Source organism: Trachurus trachurus (assembly GCF_905171665.1).
Source record: "Trachurus trachurus genome assembly, chromosome: 22".
In the NCBI taxonomy this organism is placed as follows: Eukaryota; Metazoa; Chordata; class Actinopteri; order Carangiformes; family Carangidae; genus Trachurus; species Trachurus trachurus.
The window spans coordinates 734,669-762,149 of record NC_139907.1 but is presented as its reverse complement, the minus strand read 5'-3'; the positions used below and the strand labels follow the sequence as shown (position 1 = coordinate 762,149).

The 27,481-nt window shown below is 44.5% G+C and overlaps 2 protein-coding genes across 2 annotated transcripts in view; both read left to right on the top strand.

Annotated features, from left to right (window-relative positions):
* tbpl2 (TATA box binding protein like 2) overlaps positions 1-27,481 on the top strand; it is a gene marked incomplete at its 3' end in the record, with an annotated part of 106,437 nt that overhangs the window by 60,072 nt on the left and 18,884 nt on the right.
* LOC311005882 (NACHT, LRR and PYD domains-containing protein 3-like) lies at positions 58-27,481 on the top strand (the record flags this gene model as incomplete). Its single annotated transcript, XM_083998489.1, has 11 exons — positions 58-170; positions 4,898-4,942; positions 5,500-5,658; positions 6,485-6,543; positions 7,070-7,368; positions 7,789-9,395; positions 11,713-11,886; positions 12,367-12,540; positions 12,689-12,865; positions 26,580-26,756; positions 26,942-27,481. 11 exons carry the CDS (start codon positions 58-60, stop codon positions 27,123-27,125), a joined length of 3,168 nt encoding a protein of 1,055 aa, XP_083854615.1. The 3' UTR covers positions 27,126-27,481.

Here is a 27,481-nt window from a genome sequence, read left to right as displayed (position 1 = left end):
GGCGTTAACAGTCGTGGCTGCGTTCGCTACGTCATTGCGGGGGATTAAATTATCGCCATGGGCCAAGCGGGAGCCCGTCACGGACCCACCACGGACCCATCACGGTCCCGCAGAGGTCCCGACAGGGACCAGGGGGAACTTCTAGGTGGCTACATCTGTAACTCACACATGTACATTATATTTAGTAAACTCGGTACACATAGGGTAGATGACTCTGACAGTTCTGAATTAAACAGCTTGATGCAACAGGCAGGAAAGATTTCCTACGTGATCAATTAGAGATGAATAATACATGATTACTTACAGCTGTGGGGTCACTGACCAGGGTTAAATTAAATATAGAAGTAACAGCAGCCCAGAGCAGCAGATTGATGATGATCATGTGTAGTTCAGATTGGTGACCAAGAAGTGACACCAACCATCAGCTGCTGAACACAATACGTTAAATACTATACACAATATCAGATATTATGTAGGCTATATTGCATTAGTATATATGAACTTTATATGGATTATATGTATATGAAACATTAAATATTAAATGGAGTATATTAAATGCTTTGTATACAACATTAAATACTAAATACACAATATTAAATACCATAGGCCTACACTGTGTGAATCAGTGTGTAGCTATCAGAATAAAATATAATAGACTGAACTGTAACTTAGTGGAGTGTCCCTGTGCTGCTGCTGCTGTTTCTTTAAATCTCTCAGCAGATGTTCTACCACAGCTGGATCTCAGCTCACTGGGTTTCATCTGTTCATACAGGTATAATAAGCCTACTAACAGATATCCAGCAGGTTTATATTTATTTATTTAATTATGTATTATTTATGCATATTGATGGACACTGAGTACACGAGTACGGACTTAGCACTGTTGCTAGATTTCATCCCCAAACATAAAACAGTTGACATAAAAAGTCCAACAACAGGACCGATAGATAACAAATATTAAATAAGTAGCTTTACATGATTGCAGGAGGATTGGACATGATTCGTTAAGTTATAAAACATACAATTACACACACTCAGACTAAATATGATTATGTTACCCAGACTGAGCATGGTTACATGATTGCACACTGACTCCATTATTGCACACGCACCGGCCATAGACAAACAGCTGAAGAAACAAGAAACAAGAAAGACCCAGACTGAGCATGATACAGCTGCTCACAAGTTTGTTTGTCTAATATCTAGTCTGTAAGTTGTGCTTTAAAAGTCGGACACTCTCTAATACTAATGGGTAGTTTGTTCCGTTCCAAGCATCCTCAGATTGATAACACATTTTGAGAGAAGGTTGTGCGTCTAAATTGAACCTCCACAGTCCCCTCTTGTGGTAGCTCTGGTCCCTTTTCTACTTTATCTCTCTGTCACGTTCAACTAGAGAAGGAAAAGGAGAAGGTGAAACTGTTCAGACGCCATTTCAGAGTGAACGGAGCAGAAGGAGAGAAACTGAAGCCTGAGACAAGTGAGTGTTTACACAAAATTATTATTATTATTATTATTATTATTATTATTATTATTATTATTATTATTATTATTATTATTATTATTATTATTATAGTTGTTGTTGTTGAAGTGTCAGAGAGAGTTTGTCTCTATGGACTGTGGAGCCAAACAGCTGCTCAGCCCAAAACCTCGGCTGAAGACAAACGTTGACCGAGTCTTTGCTGCCATGACGCATCTGGTATTTATAGTCAATAGAGTCTTTAAATCTTCCCTAAAAACTTACTTTTTCTCCCTGGCATTCGGTTGAGAGACTTCCTCTCTGCACCTAAGCACTTAAAACTGAACAATGATTTCCTGTAAACACAGAAAGAGGAAGTAAAACAGTTCAGACGCCATTTCAGAATGAACGGAGCAGAAGGAGAGAAACTGAAGTCAGAGACAAGTGCGTGTTAACACAACATTATCATTATTGTTGTTATTATTATTATTATTATTATTTGTTATCAATGTTGTTGTTGAAGCATCAGAGAGTCAGTTTGTCTGTGTGGACTGTGGAGGGAAGAAGAGTCAGATGTAGTCCGTACAGACGTCAGCACATTGTCTCAGTTTGACCTCGACTGTAAACTTCTTCAGGTTCAGAACAAACATCAACTTGAACTCAAGGACCTGAGAAAACTTCAGAGGTCAAAGGTCAAAGGTTGTGGTGAGTGGATAAACATGGATTTAATGTGAAAGGACTCTGAGTGGTGGAGGTCAACAACTGTGAGACAGTGATGATAGTTTGTCCTCAGTGTATTTGTGTGTGACAGGTGATCAGACTGTGTGTGTTTCTGGTTTCCCTCTCAGACCGACTGAAGTCCTGAAGATGAGTGTTAATGTGGAGGAAGAGGAGAAAGAGGAGGAAGAGGAGGAAGAGGAGGAAGAGGAGGAAGAGGAGGACGGACCAGAGTCTCCAGGGTCCGTCTGTCTGTCTCTGAAGAGTGACCAATCCAGACCTGAACCTCCAGACTTCAGTCTTGGACCTGGACCTTCAGACTCACAGTAAGAAACCTGATACGAACCTGAACCTCCTAACTGTCTCTATCAGAGCTGAGTGTGTGTGTGTGTGTGTGTGTGTGTGCGCCCAGCCTAACTATTGTGGCCCTAAACAACAACATAGAGTGTTTATGCCAGCTGACACAGTGGGTTTGGTGAAAAATAGAAAGATAAATGTTTCAACAGCATGTGTTTTGAACTAGTTTTACGACAAAGCTAAAGATGAGAGTGCTTTTCATTCTGTCCAACAGTGTGTAGTTAGTTAGACAAACATCTGGTCATATGAATGAAGTGATGATGCTATGTAGTTTTGGTTCAAGTTCAAGTTCACTTTTATCTATATTGCACAGTTTAAAAATACGTGTAACAGTCATCCAAAGTGCTTTACAGAGCAGAGACAAAAACAAAAAGAATGCATGTACAAGAAACAAGAAAACATGCATATCATCACACATACTAACACAAATGCATGTAGCACATGCACATATACGAACGTATACATACACATACGGATATGCATACGTGCACGGCTACAGTAATCATAAACAACAGTGCCAGATTATGTTAAAAATGTACATAGAATTTTTTTTTTTTAAGTATATTTTTTGCAACAACTCACTGGGTGACCGTAGATCTCTGGCTGGATTATGGACTTAAGGAGCCAGACCAGTTAAAATCTTAAAAACATTTAATAACACTTTAAAATCAATCCTAAAGCGGTTGGGAAGCCAGTGGAGGGAGGCCAGAACAGGCGTGATGTGTTTATGGTTTTTTGTGCCGGTCAAAAGGCGAGCAGCCGCGTTCTGCACCAGCTGCAGGCGGCGGAGCGAGCTCTGGTCAAGACCAACGTATAAGGAATTACAATAATCGAGCCTGCATGATATAAAGGCATGGATGACTCTTTCCAAGTCATTAAAAGATAAATAAGGCTTGACTTTTGATAAAATACGAATTTGGTGAAAAGGCCCTTTAACCACTGTGTTGATTTGTTTCCTAAAACCAAGGTTGCAATCAAAAGTTACACCAAGGCTCTTAATAGAGGAAGTAGTTTTAAGAGCAAGGAGATCCTGACCATCAAATGAGTGCAAACAGCCCTCTGGAAGGCCAAATACAGTAACCTAGGTTTTATTTTCATTAAGATTAAGTTGGCTCAGGCTCATCCAGCTCTTGACGTCAGCAAGACAAGCTAGTAAAGATTTCAGAGGATCCTTAGAGGACAGCTGAAGAGGGAGGTATATCTGCACATCATCCGCATAACAATGGAAGGATATGTCGTGCTTTATACGAAAGATAGATCCCAGAGGCAGCATGTACAATGAAAATAACAGGGGGCCTAGAATTGAACCCTGTGGCACTCCACATGTGAGGGGGGGCACAATAGAAGAGAAACTGCCCAACTGCACAGAAAAGCTCCTATCAGTCAAGTATGACCTAATCAGCATGAGGGCTGACCCTTTAATGCCCACATGTCGCTCCAAACGTGACTGCAGGGTCCTACAATATGATCAACAGTGTCAAATGCTGCAGTTAAACCCAGGGTCATTAGCATTGCTGCACATCCTGAGTCTAGTGCTTCATTTTGCAGGATGTATCAGGTATTTTGCAGTTTGGGTGTTACGTGTGGTTTTGTGAATTGACCTTTCGCAAAAGCTCCGCCCCCCTTAGTTACTGTTGCTAGCCCGACAAGCTTCTCAATGCTGCCCGAGTGTCAACAGTGTTTTTATATTGAGCGTCTTGAGGCATCAGAGTCTCAGAGGCATATGAGCGCTATATTTATGATATGAATAATCACTAAACATTCTGACACCACTACGAAATTGCGTGGTCACAATGTAAACATAATGATGATCAAAATACGGCTTTTATCGATTCATAAATTGTAACAGTGTGTCACGGTTTGTGTCGCGGACCGAGACCAGAGCTTCTCTTTTTTTCTCCCCACAGAGAGGATTCAATCTGTGGAAGTACACTATAGTAGGCTACAGTATTTCCTCATACGTACAGCTCCTTCTGTTTTTTTTAATTGTCGCAAATACACCGCTGCATGTCTTCCGTTCATTCATCTCCTCATAGCGCTGTTTGTTATTGACATTCACACACACAGAGAGAGAGAAGCGCGCATGCTGCAGCAGTGCGTGGTGAAAGTGAAAGTTGTAAGGTCCGATCGCCCCCCCCCCCCCCCCCCCCCTCTTAAAAAAAATCATAGAGGAAACACTGTGGTAGTGAGTGATTTGGGATACAGCCCTAGTCCTGCTAGCTTACCTTGGAGCAGATGTAGGCTGTATGCTTGTTTATTTTCATGACATTTAGCTGGGAGGGGGAGAAGGGTCCGGCTGCGGCGGGGCGGGGAGGGGCTTCCACACACTTTGACCCATTGTAGGCACCTCTCCTGTTGTGTTTTCAGCTTTGGGAAGGGAAAGAACATGACTCCCCCAGCCAAACTCTTCAGGTAACTACTGTCCGACAATACACTTTGCTTGTCGGAGGTCCGAAGCTTGACGGACCTTGTTTACATAGTAACGGTTGCTATGATGACAATGACCGTTCGGGGGCGGGGTTTTGCGAAAGGTCAATTGTGTTCAGTATTTTGATAAAACCAGCCTAGTTTGCAAAATTGTGTTTTAGCGATTGGAAAAAAACTGTAATGACTGACATGTTTGTGTTTGCAAACCACAGACTGAGAGCAGAGTCTCCAGGATCCATCTGTCTGTCAATGAGGAGTGACTGCTCCAAACATGAACCTGAAAACTTCAGATCTGGACCCACCTTCTGGTCTACGAGGAGTGACTGCTCCAAACATGAACCTGAAAACTTCAGATCTGGACCCACCTTCTGGTCTACGAGGAGTGACTGCTCCAAACATGAACCTGAAAACTTCAGATCTGGACCCACCTTCTGGTCTACGAGGAGTGACCGGTCCAAACCTGAACCTGAAAACTTCAGATCTGGACCCACCTTCTGGTCTATGAAGAGTGACCGGTCCAAACCTGAACCTGAAAACTTCAGACCTGGACCTGGACCCACCTTCTGCTCTACGAGGAGTGACTGCTCCAAACCTGAACCTGAAAACTTCAGATCTGGACCCACCTTCTGGTCTACGTGGAGTGACTGCTCCAAACCTGAACCTGAAAACTTCAGATCTGGACCTGGACCTTCAGACTCACAGTAAGAAACCTGATACGAACCTAAAAACTGTCTCTGGGGCGGTGCGTGGCGCAGTGGTTAAGGCGGCCGCCCCATGTAGAGGCTACAGTCCTCAACGCAGGCGTTCAATTATTTCTGTGTCTAACCCTAACCCTGGGCTGTAGGGGGGCGACTGGTGTCCAGGTAGATCCAGATGTTGATCCAGTGGATCCTCTGTAGAGCTGATGTGAGACAGATGTTCATCAGCTGGACACTGGACCCAGTTAATGACTGACTGACTCTACACTGTTGTCTATGATGCTGCTGTGTTGCTTCCATCCTTCACTACAGTGTGTGGTGCTGGACGCTGACGTCACTGGAGACTTCCCACAATGCATCTGTGATCAGAGAACTGGTCAGTGATCAATGTGGTGTCAATAAAAACATGTTTGTGTTTGCAGACTGAGAGCAGAGTCTCCAGGATCCATCTGTCTGTCCATGAGGAGTGACTGGTCCAAAGATCAACCTCTAAACTTCAGACCTGGACCTGGACCTGGATCCATCTGTCTGTCCTTGAAGAGTGACCGGTCCAAAGATCAACCTCTTTGGTTCAGTACTGAACCTGTACCTGTACCTGGACCTCCAGAGTCAGGGTAAGAGACGGTTTCTACTGTAAACTGAGCTGAAGATGATTCAGTCATTAGACTCATGTGAAGGAAACAGAGAGAAACCAGGAACCAGATCCATCAGACTCTGAAGGTTCACAACAAACCTCAGAGATAGAAACATGCACACACTCTGTCAGGCAGCCAATCAGAGCTCAGATGTGGAGTTGTGACATGTTGTTGATCCAGAAATGTCTTGACAGGAGGAAGAGGAGTGGTGTCTCTGTGGACCAGCAGTGTGGAAAAAGACCCAGAACCAGAGGTGAGCTGCAGACAGCCAATCAGAGCAGCTGATGTGGTCATTTGTGAAACCAGGACCTGTTGTTATGGGGGTTATCATAGTATCATATAGCCTACCACTAGTTGTGGTTTTAATTGCAGTTATATAAGCAAAATCTTGTCTGGGAGAAGGGTACTTGTATTACATTTGGGAAAGGGTACTCAAGCCAAACAAATATGGTGTCTATTGTATGATTATAATGATTTCTTAGATAGAAAATCGGTAAAGGAAAAACCGGTTTTGGCAGGTCAGACCTCCTTTAAAACCGGAAATCGGTATCGGCCAAGAATTTTGCAATCGGTGCATCTCTACTGCAGATGTGGTCATTTGTGAAACCAGGACCTGTTGTTTTCTCCAGAGTCATTGTTCCATCACACAGCACTGACATTTAAGATGATGATTCAAACCTTCTCTTTGTTGTCTGTAGTTTTTCTGTAGCTGATGAAAATAATCAGATCAGATTGTCAGACTCTCTGTCTTCAGTCTGACTCTGTCTCTTGTCTCTCAGCAGATGGTGGTCTGCAGGAGGTTTTAGATCAACATAAGATCAGTCTGAGGAGCAGATGTGAACGAGTGACTGAAGGAACTGAGGGAACAGGAAGTGGAACAGGAAGTGGAACAGGAAGTGGAACCCTCCTCAACAGCGTCTACACTGAGCTCTACATCACAGAGGGACAGAGTGAAGAGGTTAATACCCAACATGAGGTGAGACAGCTGGAGACAACGTCTAAGAAGAAGACCCTCCATGACACTCCAATCAAGTGCAACGACATCTTTAAAGACTTACCTGTCCAACAGAGAGAGGACGTCTCTACGGTCTCACCTGTCCAACAGAGAGAGGACGTCTCTACGGTCTCACCTGTCCAACAGAGAGAGGACGTCTCTACGGTCTCACCTGTCCAACAGAGAGAGGACGTCTCTACGGTCTCACCTGTCCAACAGAGAGAGGACGTCTCTACGGTCTCACCTGACCAACAGAGAGAGGACGTCTCTACGGTCTCACCTGTCCAACAGAGAGAGGACGTCTCTACGGTCTCACCTGTCCAACAGAGAGAGGACGTCTCTACAGTCTCACCTGTCCAACAGAGAGAGGACATCTCTACGGTCTCACCTGTCCAACAGAGAGAGGACGTCTCTACAGTCTCACCTGTCCAACAGAGAGAGGACATCTCTACGGTCTCACCTGTCCAACGGAGAGAGGACGTCTCTACGGTCTCACCTGTCCAGGAGAGACCCATCAGAGTGGTTCTGACCAACGGCGTCGCTGGTGTTGGAAAAACCTTCTCGGTGCAGAAGTTCACTCTGGACTGGGCCGAGGGCTTGGAGAACCAAGATGTCAGTCTGCTGGTTCTGCTTTCCTTCAGGGAGCTGAACCTGATCAGAGATCAGCGGTTGAGTCTTCTCAGGCTGCTCCATGTTTTCCATCCAACATTACAGAAGGTCACAGCAGAGCAGCTGGCTGTCTGTAAACTTCTCTTCATCTTTGACGGCCTGGATGAAAGCCGACTGTCACTGGACTTCAACAACAGGGAGGTTGTGTCTGATGTCACACAGACGTCATCAGTCAACGTGCTGCTGACAAACCTCATCCAGGGGAATCTGCTTCCCTCGGCTCTGGTCTGGATCACCTCCAGACCTGCAGCAGCCAATCAGATCCCTCCTACATGTGTCGACAGGGTAACAGAGGTCCGAGGCTTCACTGACGCCCAGATGGAGGAGTACTTCAGGAGGAGGTCCAGTGATGAAGATCTGTCCAGAAGAATCATCTCACACATCAAGACGTCCAGGACCCTCCACATCATGTGTCAAGTCCCAGTCTTCTGCTGGATCAGTGCTACAGTTCTGGAGCACATGTTGACCACAGACCAGAGAGGAGAGCTGCCCAAGACCACGACGGACCTGTTCTCACACTTCCTGCTGGTCCAGACAAAGAGGAAGAAGAACAAGTACGGTGAAGGACATGAGACGAGTCCACAGGAGCTGACGGAGGCCGACAGGGAAGTTCTTCTGAAGCTGGGGAGGCTGGCGTTTGAACAGCTGGAGGAAGGAAACATCATGTTCTACCAAGAAGACCTGGAGCAGTGTGGTCTGGATGTCACAGAGGCCTTGGTGAACTCAGGACTCTGTACTGAGATCTTCAAAAGAGAGAGTGTGATCTTCCAGAAAACAGTCTACTGCTTTGTTCATCTGAGTGTTCAGGAGTTTCTGGCTGCAGTCTACATGTTCCACTGTTTCACCAACAGGAACACACAGGTCCTCAAGAACTTCCTGGGAGAACAACATGATGATTTAACCCAAGGGAACTTCCTGGGAGAACAACATGATGATTTAACCCAAGGGAACTTCCTGGGAAAACAACATGATGATTTAACCCTGGATGACTTCCTCTGGAGAGCCTTGGCGAAATCCCTCCTCAGTAGAAACGGTCACCTGGACCTGTTTGTTCGCTTCCTTCATGGCCTCTCTCTGGAGTCCAACCAGAGGCTGTTAGGAGGTCTGCTGGGTCAGACAGACAACAGTCCAGGAACCATCCAGAGAACCATCAACAACCTGAAGAAGATGAACTGTGATAAAATCTCTCCTGACAGAAGCATCAACATCTTCCACTGTCTGACGGAGATGAAGGACCAGTCAGTTCATCAGGAGATCCAACAGTTCCTGGAGTCAGAGAACAGATCAGAGAAGACACTTTCTTTGATCCAGTGTTCAGCTCTGGCCTACATGCTGCAGGTGTCAGAGCAGGTTCTGGATGAGTTGGACCTGGAGAAGTACAACACATCACCAGAGGGACGACAGAGACTGATCCCAGCTGTGAGGAACTGCAGGAAGGCTCGGTGAGTCCAGACATGATCAATATAATTATTGATCAGTAGTTTGATCAAGTTCAGATAAACACAGTTTTCATTTGTTCTCATTAAGAACAGGTGAGTTGTATTGTTTTTGCTGCAGTAAAAGCTGTGAGCTCCAACATGTGGATTCTTCAGCTTGTTGTGGTCGTTGCTGTTTAATTAAAGGTTGACTATGTAGAATTACAAGAAAAACAACAGAAAAAGAATTCCAGCAGTCGATTGCCAGACCGTTGCTAGGTAAAACGGGCCGTTGCTAGGGACTCCGCTCTGAACAGAGGACAGCAGAGGAGGAGAGCTAAGCAGGATATTTACCTTATGTTTCATTTTTACCGTCATTAACAGCATAATAAATGACTTGTAGCTTGTTACAGGGACAGTGGAGGCTCTCTGCCTTCCACACCGCTGCTGCTCAGAGCCTCCACTGTCACTGCTCTCGTCAAGTTGGAAAACACGTTTATCGTCCGCGACGATAAACGTGTTTATGACAGATAAGAATACACAAATACACCCATCCTAACATGTATATGATAATCCATTGATCCACCGATTGATTATTAAAAAGGCTTGGTTGGAAACAAACGCATAGGACCGGGAGGAGGCAGGAAAACAGCGGAGAACTGAGCCACGTGTCGGCTACAGGCAGGTACGAATGTAAACAGAACGTTGACAGAAAGTAATTGTCGACCCCGTCAAAAAAATTAAAAATAATTTAGACTAAAAAAAATTTTTTTATGGAAAAGCAATACTTTCATTCTGTACCCCTCTAAAGGCCCCATGGATGTATTATTTTTGAAAAAATATAGGTTTTAATAAATATTCTACATATTCAACCTTTAACAGTTATTTTTAAGTTTTTATGTTGAGTTTTAGGTTTTATTCCAATCTTCCACCTCAGCGTTTCCAGGTGTTAGTACGACTGCACATGAACCATAGTTTTAACCCTTTAGTGTCTCAGAGGCAGCTGTGTGCAGTCTGATCAGTGTCATCAGGTGATGTCATCTTCAGACTCCGCCCACACTGACTCAGGTGACAGGTGTGAAGAGCAGGTGAGGAGTTAGACAGAAGTGAAGCCGCCGTCTGTATCTAGGAAGACTGAAGTTCTGATGAACATGGGACGTCCAGGGACCAAACAATAAAAAGATGATGTAATGAGAGCGAGCCCCCAATGCATCATGGGAAACAGCAGTCTAGGCCCGGAGCAACAGGGCTAAGAAAGGCACTCGTTGTCGTAGCAACAAGAACAATGTCATGTAAAGACAGCATCAAGTTTTATATTCCACCACAGTGGCTCATTATTGTGTGTTTATTGATTGGTATTGGTATATTTATTGATCCCACAGTGGAGGATCCTGCAGTATTACAGCAGTACAGTGAAAAGTAACAATAGAAGAGAAGTCGTCGTCTGTCTGTCCTTGAACGCATCACAGAGATGAATGAGTGTAACCAGTGTTTCCCTGTTCTCACTGTCAGAGGCTGTGTTACTGATCTGCTGCTGAACACCAGAGTGATGTTGAAGCAGGAGGAGCTCAGACCAGTTCACCCACCGGTCTGTTGTAGACACGGTCCACTATGACCAGTTCACCCACTGGTCTGTTGTAGACACGGTCCACTATGACCAGTTCACCCACCGGTCTGTCGTAGACACGGTCCACTATGACCAGTTCACCCAGCGGTCTGTTGTAGACACGGTCCACTATGACCAGTTCACCCACCGGTCTGTCGTAGACACGGTCCACTATGACCAGTTCACCCACCGGTCTGTTATAGACACGGTCCACTATGACCAGTTCACCCAGCGGTCTGTTGTAGACACGGTCCACTATGACCAGTTCACCCACCGGTCTGTCGTAGACACGGTCCACTATGACCAGTTCACCCAGCGGTCTGTTGTAGACACGGTCCACTATGACCAGTTCACCCACCGGTCTGTCGTAGACACGGTCCACTATGACCAGTTCACCCACCGGTCTGTTGTAGACACGGTCCACTATGACCAGTTCACCCACCGGTCTGTTGTAGACACGGTCCACTATGACCAGTTCACCCACCGGTCTGTTATAGACACGGTCCACTATGACCAGTTCACCCACCGGTCTGTTGTAGACACGGTCCACTATGACCAGTTCACCTCCTGAGCAGGGGGGGTGGGCTCAGTGTGGTCAGAGCCACTGACAGGTGTGTTACCTAACACCCTCCTACCAGAAAACCATCATCACGTCCTGTCATCAGATGCATCAACTGTTTTTACTGCAGCTTTCATCTCATTTCATTCTGACACATTTCATATTTTCTCTCTTCACAGACTTGATCGTTGTGAACTCTCAGAGAGTCACTGTGAAGTCGTGGCCTCAGCTCTGAAGTCCAACCCCTCCCACCTGAGACACCTGGACCTGAGTGAAAACAACCTGAGTGACTCATCAGTGAAGGTTCTGTGTGCTGGACTGGAGAGTCCAAACTGTCGACTGGAGACTCTGAGGTGAGTTCACTGACTGGACCTGTTGGACTCTAGTCTGTGTTCAGTTCAGTTTCTGACTCCATGTTACTGCAGCTGGTAGAAGGTGAAGGGTCAGAGGATGATGATGATGATGATGATGATGATGATGATGATGATGATGATGATGATGATGATGATGATGATGGTGGTGGTCACATGACCACTCACTTAGTTTCACTTCAAGCTTCTTCAGCTCTGGGGGCGGTGCGTGGCGCAGTGGTTAAGGCGGCCGTCCCATGTAGAGGCTACAGTCCTCAACGCAGGCGCCCCCGGTTCGAATCCCGCGTCGGGCAGACCTTTCCTACATGTCGTTCCCCCTCTCTCTGCCTCCCCCTTTCCTGTCTATCTCACTATGTACTCTCAAATAAAGGCAAAATTGCCAAAAAATATACTTAAAAAAAAAAAGCTTCTTCAGCTCTGAACAGATGATGAGACACTGAACTGCTTTTATTCTTTATTCAGATTGAGGGGCTGCTGGTTGTCAGAGATCAGCTGTTCTTCTCTGGTCTCAGCTCTGAAGTCCAACCCCTCCCACCTGAGACACCTGAACCTGAGCAGCAACAAGCTGCAGGATTCAGTAGTGAAGCATCTGAGTGGTTTTCTGGAGAGTCCAGACTGTAGACTGGAGACTCTGAGGTCAGTTCACTGACTGTTACTGTTGTAGATCTTAGGTGTGTGTGTGTGTGTGCGTGCGTGCGTGCGTGCGTGCGTGCGTGCGTGCGTGCGTGCATGTGATCTGATAAATTGTCAATCATTTAATCATCTGCTTTTATTCTTTATTCAGATTGCAGGGCTGCAGGTTGTCAGAGATCAGCTGTTCTTCTCTGGTCTCAGCTCTGAAGTCCAACCCCTCCCACCTGAGAGAACTGAACCTGAGTGACAACAACAACCTGCAGGATTCAGGAGTGAAGGATCTGAGTGGTTTTCTGGAGAGTCCAGACTGTAGACTGGAGACTCTGAGGTCAGACTCTGTTTTATCTCTGTGCTCAGATGAATGTGATGTGAAAGCTGTGATATTATAGGCTACTGATCCACACTGAGGGTCGTCATGGTTTTCTTCTTCTCTGCTTTTAGTCCAGTCAACTACAGAAACACGTGTCAGACAATAACTGATCTATAATCAATAGCTGGTGGCTCCTCCTCTTTCCTGAGGTTCTGTGGTGGAAGCCAACATCCCATAATAAGGTGTGTGTGTGTGTGTGTGTGTGCGTGCGTGCGTGCGTGCGTGCGTGCGTGCGTGCGTGCGTGCGTGCGTGCGTGTGATCTGATAAATTGTCTCACACATCGTCAGTAAACCTCTGGTCAATGTGGCTGCTCAACATGAGTTTGTCTGGATGGAGCCACAGGCAATAGTGTAAAGCTGCAGCAACAGTTCTAGGACCGCAGTTTCAGGACCGCAGTTTTAGGACCGTTCGATTTACGCCACAGCGCCCCCAACGTTCGGAAGTTGCTGCGTTACTATGGAAACGGTCACCGCTCCGGAGGCGATTATTTGAAATTTATATTACAAGTTCATACAGGAGTTCGAGTTTAGTAAAAAGATCAGGTAGAGTGTAGACAGGCCAGATCAGTTTGAGTGAGAAGTGTAATTGTGCCATATTAGGTTTAGGCAATGAATAAAGGAGCTGATTAAAGCAGAAGTAAGTGGTCCGGTGGTTTTGGCTAATGCTGCGTTCCAGACAGGGTTTTGAAATCGTAAATTACAGCTTCAAGTCACAACTTACGACTTTGTAGCGTTCCAGGCAACCCACTCGTGTTTTTCCGACCTGTTTTACCGGTGAAAGTCACTATAACGGCCACTCGTAACTTCTGACCCGTGAACTCGTACCAGATCGAACTGGTACGACTTCACGGTCGGAAAAATACGAGTTTCCTTGAACGCACCATAACAGTCCTCGTCCCTACGTCGCCACATTCACGGCGTCCCTTGGCTGCACACACAGCCCTGCATGCCGTTCTCTCTCCTCATTGGATAAAAACTGTAGGATACGATAAATGTTTTCTCCTGGGCTCAGAGCAGAGCAGAGTGACTGACAGACCCGTGTTTCAGACCAAACACTCTATAGAAGTGATTGCTGTCGGAAGATACAACTATTTAAGACTTAGATTAACACAAATATATCACTTACTTCTGCTTTAAAGGTTGAATATGTAGAATTACCAGAACAACAACAGAAAAAGACCGTTGCTAGGTAAAACGAGCCGTTGCTAGGGACGCCGCTCTGATCAGAGGACAAACATGAGGAGAACTATGCAGGATATTTACCTTATGTTTCATTTTTACCGTCATTTAACAGCATAATAAATGACTTGTAGCTTGTTACAGGGACAGTGGAGGCTCTCTGCCTTCCACACCGCTGCTGCTCAGAGCCTCCGTTGTCACTGCTCTTGTCTCAGTGAAAAAAAAAAAAAAGGAGCTCGGTGGCACCGCGGGAGTCCACGACAGTGTAATAATGTGTATCTTATTTATGTATGTAAGCACACGGAGACCGACTTGGTTGCGATAACTTCTGTTTACTTCCTGATTGTTCTTTATGACACTGCTAGCAGGTTAACCACAACTCTGGTAACATACTCCACCTAGTGGTAGGAGTCATACATGCACATACATCACATCTTTCCCTTTAAGATTATTCTCTGTAACCAATTTACTCATCATTTTCTAATGATTGACTTAACATTTCACAGGTTAATAAAGTCAACACCTGCATACATGAAAACACCATGAAATACTGTTATGAGTGCACTTTCTAATATTATATATTTCCAAAACTGTGCAGCCTCTAATTTCAACCAAAAGTTACTTTACAACTCATATGCAAATCATATTCAACTTGAATTCTGAAAGGTAATTACTAAATTAATTCAAAGTGTTTAATCTTCACTCATGAATACTTCAAACAAACTTAACCAAAAGTATTTTCTTTTATATTAAATGACTCTCACAACATAATTAAATGCTGCTAATCTCTAAGAATAACGTTTTGGAGGCCTAATTGGCCTGCCACACCTTGACCTTTTAACAGGATCTTCTCTGTTCACAGTTGGTGTCACAGTCCCTTTCTGTGATGAGGTCACAGGTGATTGCACTGGTGACTGTGCATGTGATGATATGGGCCTATCAGTCTCTGTAAGTGTACTGGTGACTGGACAAAAGTCCTCCACATCTACAGAGCGTGACTGTGGAAAAGTCATTTCTCTGGTTTTCAGCAGGTGTCGCCGATTTCTCCTGTAGGTGTTTCCATCTGCTGTTTGGATTATCACCGACCTGGGGTTGTCATGTCTTCTCACGACGACTGCTGGTTGCCAGTTATCTTTGACTCTTACTCTCACCTTCTCTCCTTCCATCAGAAGCGGTAACTGTCTTGCTCCTCGGTCAAAGTACTGCTTTTGTTTCAGCTGCCTCTCCTTGATGCCGTGGTGAACATTGTCATACAGCTGTGGCTTCAGCAGCTGTGCTGATGTTGGCAGTTTAGTTTTTAGTCTTCGACCCATGAGCAGTTGGGCAGGGGATAGTTTTACTCCATCCAAAGGTGAGTTCCTGTATTCCAACAGAGCAATATAAGGATCACTCTGGCTCTCTTGTGCTTTCTTCAGTAAATTCTTTACTGTCTGTATTGCTCGCTCACTTTGTCCATTCGACTGGGGGTATCCCGGGCTGGATGTGGTGTGTACAAACTCCCAGCTCTCTGTGAATGTCCTGAACTCAGCACTTGAGAATTGTGGACCATTGTCTGACATGACCTCGTCTGGAATGCCATGTCTTGAAAACATCGATTTGAGGGCTGTCACCACATGTCGGCTGGTCGTCCCAGTGAGTTTAGCAATTTCAGGATACTTTGAATAGTAGTCCACACACAGCACATAATCACCTTGCTCATAATGGAACAGATCCACTCCAACCTTTGCCCAGGCTCTCTCTGGAATGTCATGGCAGATGAGTGGCTCTTTAGTGTTGCTCCGCCTGAAAGTGTTACAGACAGCACACTTCATTACAACATTTTCAATCTCTTTAGCCATGTTGGGCCAGAACATGACGTCTCTCGCCCTTTCTTTACATTTGACAATTCCAAGATGAGCTTCATGTACTCTTGCAAGCATGTCTGCTCTCAAGCTACTTGGAACGACAAGTCGCTTGTTCTTGAAGAGGAGACCATCAAAACAGGTAAGTTCCTCTCTGAATGTCCAATATTTTCTGATGTCTGCTGGTACATGTCGTATTTCTGCTGGCCATCCTGCTTGGACCATGTCTATGACCATTTGCAATTCCTCATCAGCAGCTGTTTGTGTTCTGAATGTGTTTAGTTTCTCTTCTGTGATTGGTAGCTGAGCTGTTAGTAGATGGACCTGTAGCTCATCCTCCAGGAGTTGCTCCGGTTTCTCTTTCAGATATGCTCGACTCAGTGTGTCTGCGATGTAGAGCTCCTTTCCAGGCTTATAGCTGACCCGCAAATCATAGGGTTGGAGACTCATCAGCATCCTCTGGAGTCTCGGTGGAGCCTTCTGGAGTGATTTCTTAAACACAGTCTCCAAAGGTTTGTGGTCTGTTTCAACATGCACTGTCTTGCCATACACATATTGTTTGAACTTTTCACAGCCATACACAATTGCTAAAAGTTCTTTTTCGATTTGTGCGTATCTCTTCTGACAGTCAGTCAGCGCTCTTGAGCCATAGGCCACCGGCTGTCCGTCCTGGATTATCACTGCTCCCAGACCTTCAGAGCTCGCGTCGACAGACAGTGTTAAATCCTTTTTCACATCAAAATACTTGAGCACCGGGGCTTTGCTCACAAGCATCTTCAGCTGTTCAAAGCTTTTCTGCTGCTCGGCCTCCCAATGCCAAGCTACGTCACTCTCCAGGAGTTTCCGGAGCGGCGCACTCACGTCAGAGAGGTTTGGGACAAACTTTGCCAGATACTGAAGCATCCCTAAAAACCTCAGTAGACCTGACTTGTCTTCTGGTTCAGGCATGTCCTGTAAAGCTCTGACCTTCTCTTGGTCTGGTTTCACTCCCTCTGCAGACAGAACATGGCCAACGTATGTGATCTCTGTTCTTCTGATCTTACATTTGTCTTTGTTTAACTTCAAGTTGATGCTCCTGATCCTGTCCATCAGCGCTCTCAGTCTCCTGTCATGCTGTTCCTCGTTTTCTCCCCACACCAAGATATCATCCACTATGTTCACAACTCCTTCCAAGCCTTCCAGTCTCTGTGCAATGCACTTCTGAAACACTTCTGGAGCTGACGACACTCCAAAAGGAAGTCGTAGGAAGCGGTAACGTCCATACGGGGTGTTGAATGTACATAACTTGGAACTCTCCTCGTCCAACTGTACTTGCCAGAAACCGTGATTGGCGTCCACTACAGAGAAAACCTTTGCATTTGGCATCTCTGCGACGATCTCTTCAACTGTGCGTAGTGGATAGTGTTCCCTTTTTATAGCCTTATTGAGATCTTGGGGATCAATGCAGATTCTCAGTTTGTTGGGCTTCACCACAGTGACCATGCTGTTCACCCAGTCTGTGGGCTCAGTCTGCTTTACAATAACTCCAAGATCCTCGATCCTATCCAGTTCCGCTTTTATTCTGTCCTTCAGTGCTATTGGCACCTTTCTTGGTGGGTGAATGACTGGAGTGACGTCTGGATTGAGTTGGATGTGGTGCAGTCCTGGCACACACCCTAGACCAGTGAACACATCTTCATATTCGCTCAGAATGTCAGTATTGTCTTTCTTATCTACACTGTACACTCTTCTGATTAGTCCTAGTTTTGTGCAGGATTCTCTTCCAAGGATAGCAGGTGAGTCTCTCTCAATGATCTGAAATTCCAGTTCATATTCCTTGTCTTTGAAATCACACTTGAGCTTTGCCTTGCCCTTTGTTGCTATCATGTGGCCAGAGTACGTGACTAGCTTACATCCTGACTTCTGTAGTACAGCATCCTTGTTTGTGATTCTCTCAAAGTCTCTCACTGACAGCACGTTGCACTCTGCTCCTGTATCAAGCTTTACAGTTAGCACACTGTTGTTTAATTTGAGCTTTTGAGTCCATTTCTTACTGTTGTTGTTCACTGTCAAAACTGTATCCAGCTGAAACTCTGAATCTGTTTGCTCACTTGCTCTGATCTCTATACATCCCATAAACATGACATCATCTTCTTCTTGTTCTATCTCATGTACTTTTTTCTCAGTTTTCCTTGGTTTAAACTGTTGTTTTTGTGACCTGCACATGCGACTGAAGTGGTTCTTTAATTTACACTGGTTGCATATTTTCCCATATGCTGGACATTTCTTTGGCTCATGGAAGTAGCCACATCTCTTGCATTCTCCCTTTTCTTTATCAGTCTCATACTGCTTGCTAGCTTTCTTCATTTTGGTAACTTTTATTTTATTCACAGCTACATCTGCTTCCTCGTGTAGTGCTTTCATGTGACTTTGCGTTACCTCACTTGCTCGACAGATATCCACAGCCTTTGTCAGGTTTAAATCCGTCTCTCTGAGCAGCCTAGCTCTCACAGCGTCATTATTTATGCCACAGACTACGCGGTCTTTTATCAGTTCATCTGTCAGCTGCGCAAATTCACAATCCTTTGCCTTGTTCTTTAGGTCCGTCACGTAGGCATCAATAGTCTCATTCGGCCCTTGGACTCGGGTAAAGAACACGTGTCTCAGGTAAGTGATGTTCTTCCGTGGCTCACAGTAGTCTCTAAACATTTCCTTAAGTCCGTCAAAACCATCCACATCTTCATCAAAGTCCATGGTATTAAATACCTTTATAGCTTCATCTCCAGCAACATGAAGGAATGTCGCACATTTCACCTTCTCACTCTTCTCTGCGATGCCCGTTGCGATGAGATAGAGTTCAAACTTTTGAATCCACGTTCGCCAGTTTTCTGCCAGATTTCCCTCGAAGCACAGACTGTTCGGAGGCTTTAATTGTTCCATTTTGTATCTTCTGACACCATGTAATAATGTGTATCTTATTTATGTATGTAAGCACACGGAGACCGACTTGGTTGCGATAACTTCTGTTTACTTCCTGATTGTTCTTTATGACACTGCTAGCAGGTTAACCACAACTCTGGTAACATACTCCACCTAGTGGTAGGAGTCATACATGCACATACATCACAGACAGTAAACGTGTTTATGACAGATAAGACTACACAAATACACCCATCCTAACATGTATATGATAATCCATTGATCCACCGATTGATTATTAAAAAGGCTTGGTTGGAAACAGACGCATCCGACCGGGAGGAGGCAGGAAAACAGCGGAGAATTGAGCCACAAAGCAATACTTCCATTCTGTATATAGATTTTAATAAATATTCTACATATTCAACCTTTAATTTTAGTAAAAAGACCAGTAGAGTGTAGAATAGAGAGAGTCCAATGACTGCCCAGAAAGTAGTTAGGAGCACGTTTGAGGTGATTTGTAGTCGATAAATCTGACGGCAGTAACTTCAGACGAGATTTGATTAAAAAAAAAATTTTTTTTAAATTAACAGCAGGTAACGGCAGTCTCCACTTGGTAGGAAGCCATAGATATACACGTACGTGTATGGTAGGAAGTAGGGATGGTCATGATTAATCGATGAGCGATTATTGATCGTTAAGAATTTTATCGATCACGGAAAATTTTTATCGATTTATTATAAGGGATCATGTAGAGGGCAGAGGTTGTCATGGAGAAATAAACCACGGGTTTATTTTTCATAACAACCAATAAACTCCATATAAGTATTATTATACAGGCCTATTATTATTATTACATGGTTTAAGAGTGAAATAATTCATTAAATATGAAGGGGCGCGTGTGTCGCGGACATGAGCTGTGACACCGCGGCTCCGCCCGCTCTGATCAGCAGGTTTGGTTTTCAGCAGCAGTGTGGAAGGAGCCTCCACTCTCTCTGTAAGTTACAAGCTACAAGTCATTTATCTAACATCACAATTAGTCCGAAGCTGTTTAACGACGGTTAAAATGAAACTTAAGGTAAATATCCTGCATAGTTTGTTTCTCTTTTCTGTGCCACGCTGATCAGAGCGCCGCTCCGCCGTGTGTTGGCCACAGAAAAAACAATAAAACACACGCTTTCACAGTTTGAAAGTGCTTGTGATTTTTTTTGTACAAGTGTAGCCAAACACAAGGCTGAAGCACAAGCACACAGACGTCCGTGTACGTTGTTGTCTGACCTTCTTCCTTCACGGGGACTGCCCTGGATTACTGGCACATGCCATAGCTGCACTTGTAACGGATGTGCACTCACTCCACCCATAAAAGACGTGCTAACCAACCTGCCTAGTGGTTGTCAACCTCTTGGCGAAGAGGTTAGCATCGTCGCCTCCAGTGTGGGAGGTCGTGGGATCAAACCCGACCTAGGGCAGGCCGTGAGAAACACAACCCAGAGGGCCAGATATGACATCGGCTACACACGCAATTTGGTTTTAATTATGAATATTAATATTAATATTAATCTAATATTAATCGATAATTGATCGTTAATTTTCCCGAAGATCGATCAAAAAGATTTCTTCAAATGCCCATCCCTAGTAGGAAGCGCTGTGACGTAAATCGAACGGTCCTAAAACTGCGGTTCTGAAACTGCGGTCCTAGAACTACAGTTACTCCGGTTGTTGCATAACAAATTCAACTTCTCCATGAAGAACGACAGACAGATAGTTCCATTGCTTTTGGGTTTTTTTTACTTGCTTTTCACACACAAAGACAAACATGAATGACAAACATTTGTAAACTAAGCCACGCCCCCAGCAGGCAATCAGCCCATTGACAACTGCTGGGACGTAGTAAAGGTGCGCTTGGTTTGCACACCAGTAAAGCTGCAACACACTCCCGGCCGATGAGAGTGACTCCAGTCAGCTCATCACTAAGAGAGTTCAAGGGGATAAAGCAGCTGTACCGGTCTTCTCAATGTATTCCTGGAAGGAAGCATAACAAGGCATGAGCGAACTTTTCCATCCCTCCCCATATAAACTTCTGTAATTCGGCCAATTCTCCAGAGGTGCTTCGGCATTTTATCCTCGTAGATTAACACAACCTCTCCAGTCTTTAAGTCAGAAGGTCTTTTAACAGAAGAGGAGATGTGTGCAGATCTTAATTCCAGAAGATATTCTTTTCGCCATCGACACCAGAACATGTTCACAATCCGTTGTCTATATCTCCAACGTTTTACCAACTGGGCTTTACTCACGTCAGGAACCGCTGATGTCATGCTGACAGCTGGGGGGAGCGCCGTCAGACGCTGACCAATCAAAAAGTGAGAAGGAGATAGTGGGACAGGTTCTTCACTGCTTGTGTGGGTAAAGGTGATGGGACGAGAGTTAACAACAGCTTCCACTTCAGTCAGAATGGTTTCAATTTCTTCATAATGCAAAGATGCCTTACCAACCACTTTACGTAAGCAGGTTTTCACTGAGCGGACCAGTCTCTCCCACATTCCGCCCCACCAAGCTGCCCTTTCCACGATGAATCTCCAGGAGATGCGATTTCCTGCAAAGAATTCCTGGACTTCTTTTGATGACATAGAATCCCATAACACACTCAGTTCCACATTAGCTCTTTTGAAAGTCTTTGCATTGTCTGAATATATAGTTTTACAAAGTCCTCTTCGTGACACAAAACGTCGAAAAGCCAATAGGAATTTTTCTGTTGTCATATCAGACACTAATTCCAAATGGATAGCACGAGTTACTGCACAGGTGAAAAGAGCAATATAAACTTTATCTTGTGACTTACAGTACAAGGGTCCGGCAAAATCCACACCTGTGTTCTCAAAGGGGGGAGCTTCTTCAATGCGAGACGCAGGTAAGGGAGCAGAAATCTGCTGAGCAGGTTTCACTTTGTGTTTGCGGCAGAGGAGGCAGGCATTTACAGTTCTTTTTGACATCTGTCTTCCTTTCAGTATCCAGAATCTCTCTCGCACTTGATTTAGAGTATCTTGCAGACCAGAATGCATTACTTGTTGGTGACATCTTTTCACTATCATCTCTGAGAATTTATCATCAGAGGGAAGAATGCAAGGATGCTTTTGTTCGAATTTTAAATGAGCCATCTGTAATCTGCCTCCAACTCTTAATATTCCTTGATCATCCATAAAAGGGTAAAGAGACTGGATTTTAGACTGAAAGGAAATTCCTTGACTTGTCTTTATCCTGGAAATCTCCTCTTTGAAACTTTTCCTCTGCGTTACCTGAATCCAATACAGCTCCGCATCAGAGATTTCCTCCGCTGTCAATGGTCCAAGACGTTTTGTTTTCTCTTTAGCGTTGTAGATGAATCTGTTAATCCAAGCAGTCACATGTAAAACTCGGTTGAGGTCACTATAATTTTTCAACTCCAGCAATTCCATTTTCACAGTATTTTCAGAGTCAGTCATTTTTGCAACTTCCATGACTGACACACTTTCATTTACAACTTCATCACTTACTTGTGGTTCAGGTTCGTGTTCACAGAACTGTATTTCTCGTTGCTTGAGCCAGGTTGGACCTGTCCACCACAAGGAATTGTCTTTCAATTGATTAACACTGATTCCTCTAGTCGCAACATCTGCAGGATTATCAATACCGCGGCAGTGACTCCACTGTGCCGGCGAAGTTAAACTCTGTATTTCTCGGACTCAATGTTCCACAAAGGGTTTCCACTGTTTAGCAGAACTCTTGATCCAATGCAAAGTTATCATTGAGTCAGTCCACAGGTTCACTTGGCTCTTTTTCATGTCAAGATGTGTAATGACATAGTTACTAAGTCTAGCTCCAATGAGCGCACCCAGTAACTCAAGTCTGGGTAATGTAACTTTTTTAAGTGGAGCTACTCTTGTTTTAGAAGTAATAAGTGTTACAATGCACTCACCATCTTCTGGGATGATGCGGAGATAGGCAGCTGCACAATAAGCACTTTCACTGGCGTCACTAAAGACGTGCACTTCTAGAGTGACAGGTGCATCCTGCTTCACAAGCGCTGCATGATAACATCTGGCGATCTTAATATTCGTGATGTCAGGCAGTTCATCACACCACTGATGCCACAGATGTGCCAGATCTTCAGGCAGCTCATTGTCCCATTCAAGTCCACGTTCCCACATTTTTTGGAAAAGACATTTCACTCTGATGGTAAAAGGGGAAAGAAATCCCACAGGATCAAATATGCGGGACGCAGCTTGTAACACTCCTCTTTTTGTATCACTCTTATCCTTTAAAAAGTCAATCAGGTTTCTTAAATCAAAAATGAAGTCATCTTGATCAGTTCTCCATGTTAATCCAAGAACTTTTAACACAGTGTTTTTCACTTCAACGTTTCCACTCACTGTGTTTTCCATTTTCTCCTTCCACAGGGTTTTCAGATCCTCAGAGTTTGAGCTCCACTTGCACAGATTCATGTGAGCATCTTTCAAGATGGCTTTGGCTTGCGTTGATACGCTGAGGGCTTCCTCTTCACTCCGTACACTGCAAATCAGGTCATCCACATACAAACACTTGTCCAGAATAGATGTGACAACAGGATATGCTTGCTGGTATTTTTTCACATGATGCCTTATGGTTGCAGCTAATAGAAAAGGACTGGGCGAAGCTCCAAATGGAACTCTGGTGATTCGCATAATGTTAATGTTTGGTTGGCCATATTTTTTAGGCAAGTCGTCAGTCCAGAGAAATCTTAATACATCTCGATCTTGCTCTCTGATGGAGATCTGCAAAAAGGCTTTCGTAATGTCAGCCATAAATGCCACTCTATGGAGCCTGAACTTTAACAGGATACTCAGTAACTCAGGATTCAGATTAGGGCCAGCTGTTAAGCAGTCATTTAAAGATAGACAGCCCGTAGCATGGGAGGATGCGTCAAAGACCACTCGAAGTTTTAAACGCTCCTCATTTATGACAGCTCTATGTGGCAGATAATAGACAGGATTATCAGAAACAATGTTCTCCACACGTTCTACTATGCCTTGGCTGACATAATCTTGAATTACCTCTCGATATTTATCAAAAAGTGGCAAATCATTTTGAAACTTCTTAATGAGCTGATCAAAGCGTCTTTTTGCTACATCGTAATTGGATGACAATTTATCATTTTCATTTTTCCAAGGTAAGCTCACCTGGTATCTTCCTTCGGCGAATTGAACAGACTTTTCAAACCACTGCATCGTCTCCTCGTCACAGTTCTTTGATTCTCGTTCTGTTGCAATCCCGATGGATTCAGTTTCCCAGAATGAGCGCAGTGTGTTGTTTAGTTGTTCCTCCAGACCAACACTCACATGCAGCGTTCCAATGTCTGTGATTTCTTGCTCAGAGGTTACATTCAGCATGGATACTGTACCTTGGATGAGCCAGCCAAATGTGCTTTCTAAGGCAACTAGTTGTTCAGAGAGACGTTCTAATTTCCCAGATACAACTTTCCAATAATGATCACCTCCAATCAGCACTCCGAGTTCCTGCATCTCAATTCCACTCACCGCTGTGTCAGCAAGTTGCATGCCTTTGCGCTCCAGATCTCTGCGTAATTCTTCTCTCGCAACTTTCATAATAGAAGTACACACACGAGGGGTTTCTAGTACATCTATTTCTACACGTTGGCCATTTCTTATGTTACTCAATGTTAGCTTTACTTTATTACAAGTTACATTCTTTGGTTCACTCGAGCCAAACGTGTGTAGTCTTAGAGTTTCTTCACCTATTTTAGGGAGGTTAAGTGTACGAGAGATGTCTTGACGCACAAAGCTGCGCTGACTCCCTCCGTCCAGAAGGCAGCGGGTGAGTTGTCTTTTTACTGGAGTCTCGATCCACACAGTTGCAGTTTGGAGTAGAACTGTCTCTCGCTTTGACTCAGATGGTGAAACAGAAATCACCGTATCAGATGTCTCTGTTTTTCTTGTCCATTCATTTCCATCAAAGGAGCAAAGAGCTTTGTGGTGACGTCTGTTACAATTTTCACAAGAAATGCCTTTAGTGCGACAGTCCTTGGCAACATGTCGAGTTCCAAAACACACAAAGCATCTTCCTTGTTTCTTCAGTTTTTCTCTTTTTTCAGGCACAGACATTTCATTACAACGTTTAGACATATGATCAGATTTTTCACAAAAGAAACAAACTTGTCTGTCTTGACTTGAAGCATAAAGAGCAGAAGCTGTCATCATATTTGGTTTCCTGCGCATTTCCCATGCGCTGTGAGTCTCTTTTTCTCGTTCCTTACCGGTGCGCTCTTTTGCGCTCTGGGTCATGTTGGAGGTGCGCTCTCGGCTGTCCACTTCCTTTTGAATGAACCCCATCAGATCCTCAACTTTCCAGACATCGTCCTCATCTTTTTTCCGGCTAAACTCCAGCGTCATCTCCTCCGGTATAAGTTTCATCAGAATGGGACACAGTAAACTACCGTAGGTGTCGGAAACAACTCCCATAGAAGCCAAACTACGGATCTGTATTTCACAGTTATCATAAAGATATCTGAGTGCTTTTACATCACTGGCATTCTTGACAGGATTAAGATTAAGAAGCTTGGTCATGTGTGCATTAATAACAAGATCCTTTCGGCCAAACCTTTTTTGTAGCAGTTGTATGGCATTATCATAATTGGCTTCGGTCATCGGCAGTCCTGCGACCACATTTGCAGCTGCTCCTGTGAGATACGACCGCAGGTAGCTGAACTTGTCCGTCTTCGTCAGGCTGGGATTTCCATGCACAGCCGTCTCAAACTGTCCCCAAAAATGCTGCCAGAGGCTAATATCCCCTGTGTACTTCTCAATCACAAGTTTGGGCAATTTCACGTTTTGACGCTTAACATCCACTTCAGAAGATGTCACAGAGCTTGCTTCTCCTTGCGCTCTCCTGATCACTCGCTTTAATTTTGTCTTCCGCTTAGTTATGTGTTCCTTATATTCCAAGGATCTTGAAACTTCCTCCTCCAAGTCCTCCGTCTGCGTCTCCTCTTCGATTTCTGCATCAAGTTTATCCAACAATTCTTCTTTTAATAGCAACTGTTCCAAGAACTCCTCAAGTAAATCAGGATCCGGTGATTCCTTACTGAGTTCATCGTCAACCTTGCTGATTAACTTGGTTGTAGACCCACGGACTGGGGTTCTCTTCTTTTTCAATCGATCAGCCATTTTTCTTTTCTTTCTTCTTTATTGTCATGCATCTGAGACTTTTCATCTCTTCTTACCCCCTTGTCCCGGGTTTTGGCACCAAAATGTTGCATAACAAATTCAACTTCTCCATGAAGAACGACAGACAGATAGTTCCATTGCTTTTGGGTTTTTTTACTTGCTTTTCACACACAAAGACAAACATGAATGACAAACATTTGTAAACTAAGCCACGCCCCCAGCAGGCAATCAGCCCATTGACAACTGCTGGGACGTAGTAAAGGTGCGCTTGGTTTGCACACCAGTAAAGCTGCAACACCGGTACTGCAGCTTCACCCTACTCGCCACAGGTGGAGCTGACAGGTGAAGAGGCGGAGTCAGAAGCAGCTTCCCATGAATATTAATGAGCTGTTTTCTCTCTATGTGACTGTTTAACCTGCTTCCTGTTGCTTCAGCTGTTGGACTTTGATTTTCTAAACTTGTTCTTTCTGAAGCTTCTTCAGCTCTGAACAGATGATGAGACACTGAGCGCTGTCAACAAGGAGCTTTGTCCTCAACTCACTGATTTTATTCTTTATTCAGATTGAGGAACTGCAGGTTGTCAGAGATCAGCTGTTCTTCTCTGGTCTCAGCTCTGAAGTCCAACCCCTCCCACCTGAGACACCTGGACCTGAGCAGCAACATCAACCTGCAGGATTCAGGAGTGAAGGATCTGAGTGGTTTTCTGGAGAGTCCAGACTGTAGACTGGAGACTCTGAGGTCAGTTCACTGACTGTTACTGTTGTAGATCTTAGGGGTGTGTGTGTGTGTGTGTGTGTGTGTGTGTGTGTGTGTGTGTGTGTGTGTGTGTGTGTGTGTGTGTGTGTGTGTGTGTGTGTGTGTGTGTGTGTGTGTGTGTGTGTGAATTATCAATCATTTTTCATCTTCTTTTATTCTTTATTCAGATTGATGAACTGCTGGTTGTCAGAGATCAGCTGTTCTTCTCTGGTCTCAGCTCTGAAGTCCAACCCCTCCCACCTGAGAGAACTGGACCTGAGAGGAAACAACCTGAGCTCTTCTTCTTCAGCTTTGCAGCAGCTTCGTGACCTTGTGAAGAGTCCAGACTTTCGACTGGAGACTCTGCAGTGAGTCTGATCTGTAGCTGTTTCCACAGCTGATGACTGTGGGAGTAAAATAAAATGTAAAGAGTAAAGTGCAGCAGGTGAACCTGTCAGGATGTGACATCACATATGACATCATATATGACATCACAGACACAGAAAACGCTGCAGCAGCTTCAATGTGTCAATCATCAGTGATCCAGTTACAGGTAAAGGTGTTGAGTCAAACAGGAACAATGAGGTTCACCTGTCACTCACCTGAGAGTCTAGAAAACTCCTTGTTCACCAGAATCAATATGAACCATCAACTGTTCTTGTTCTGACTCAACTGATCAGCAGATTCAGTCAATACACGATCAATACAAGTTTCTCTATCAAATGTCA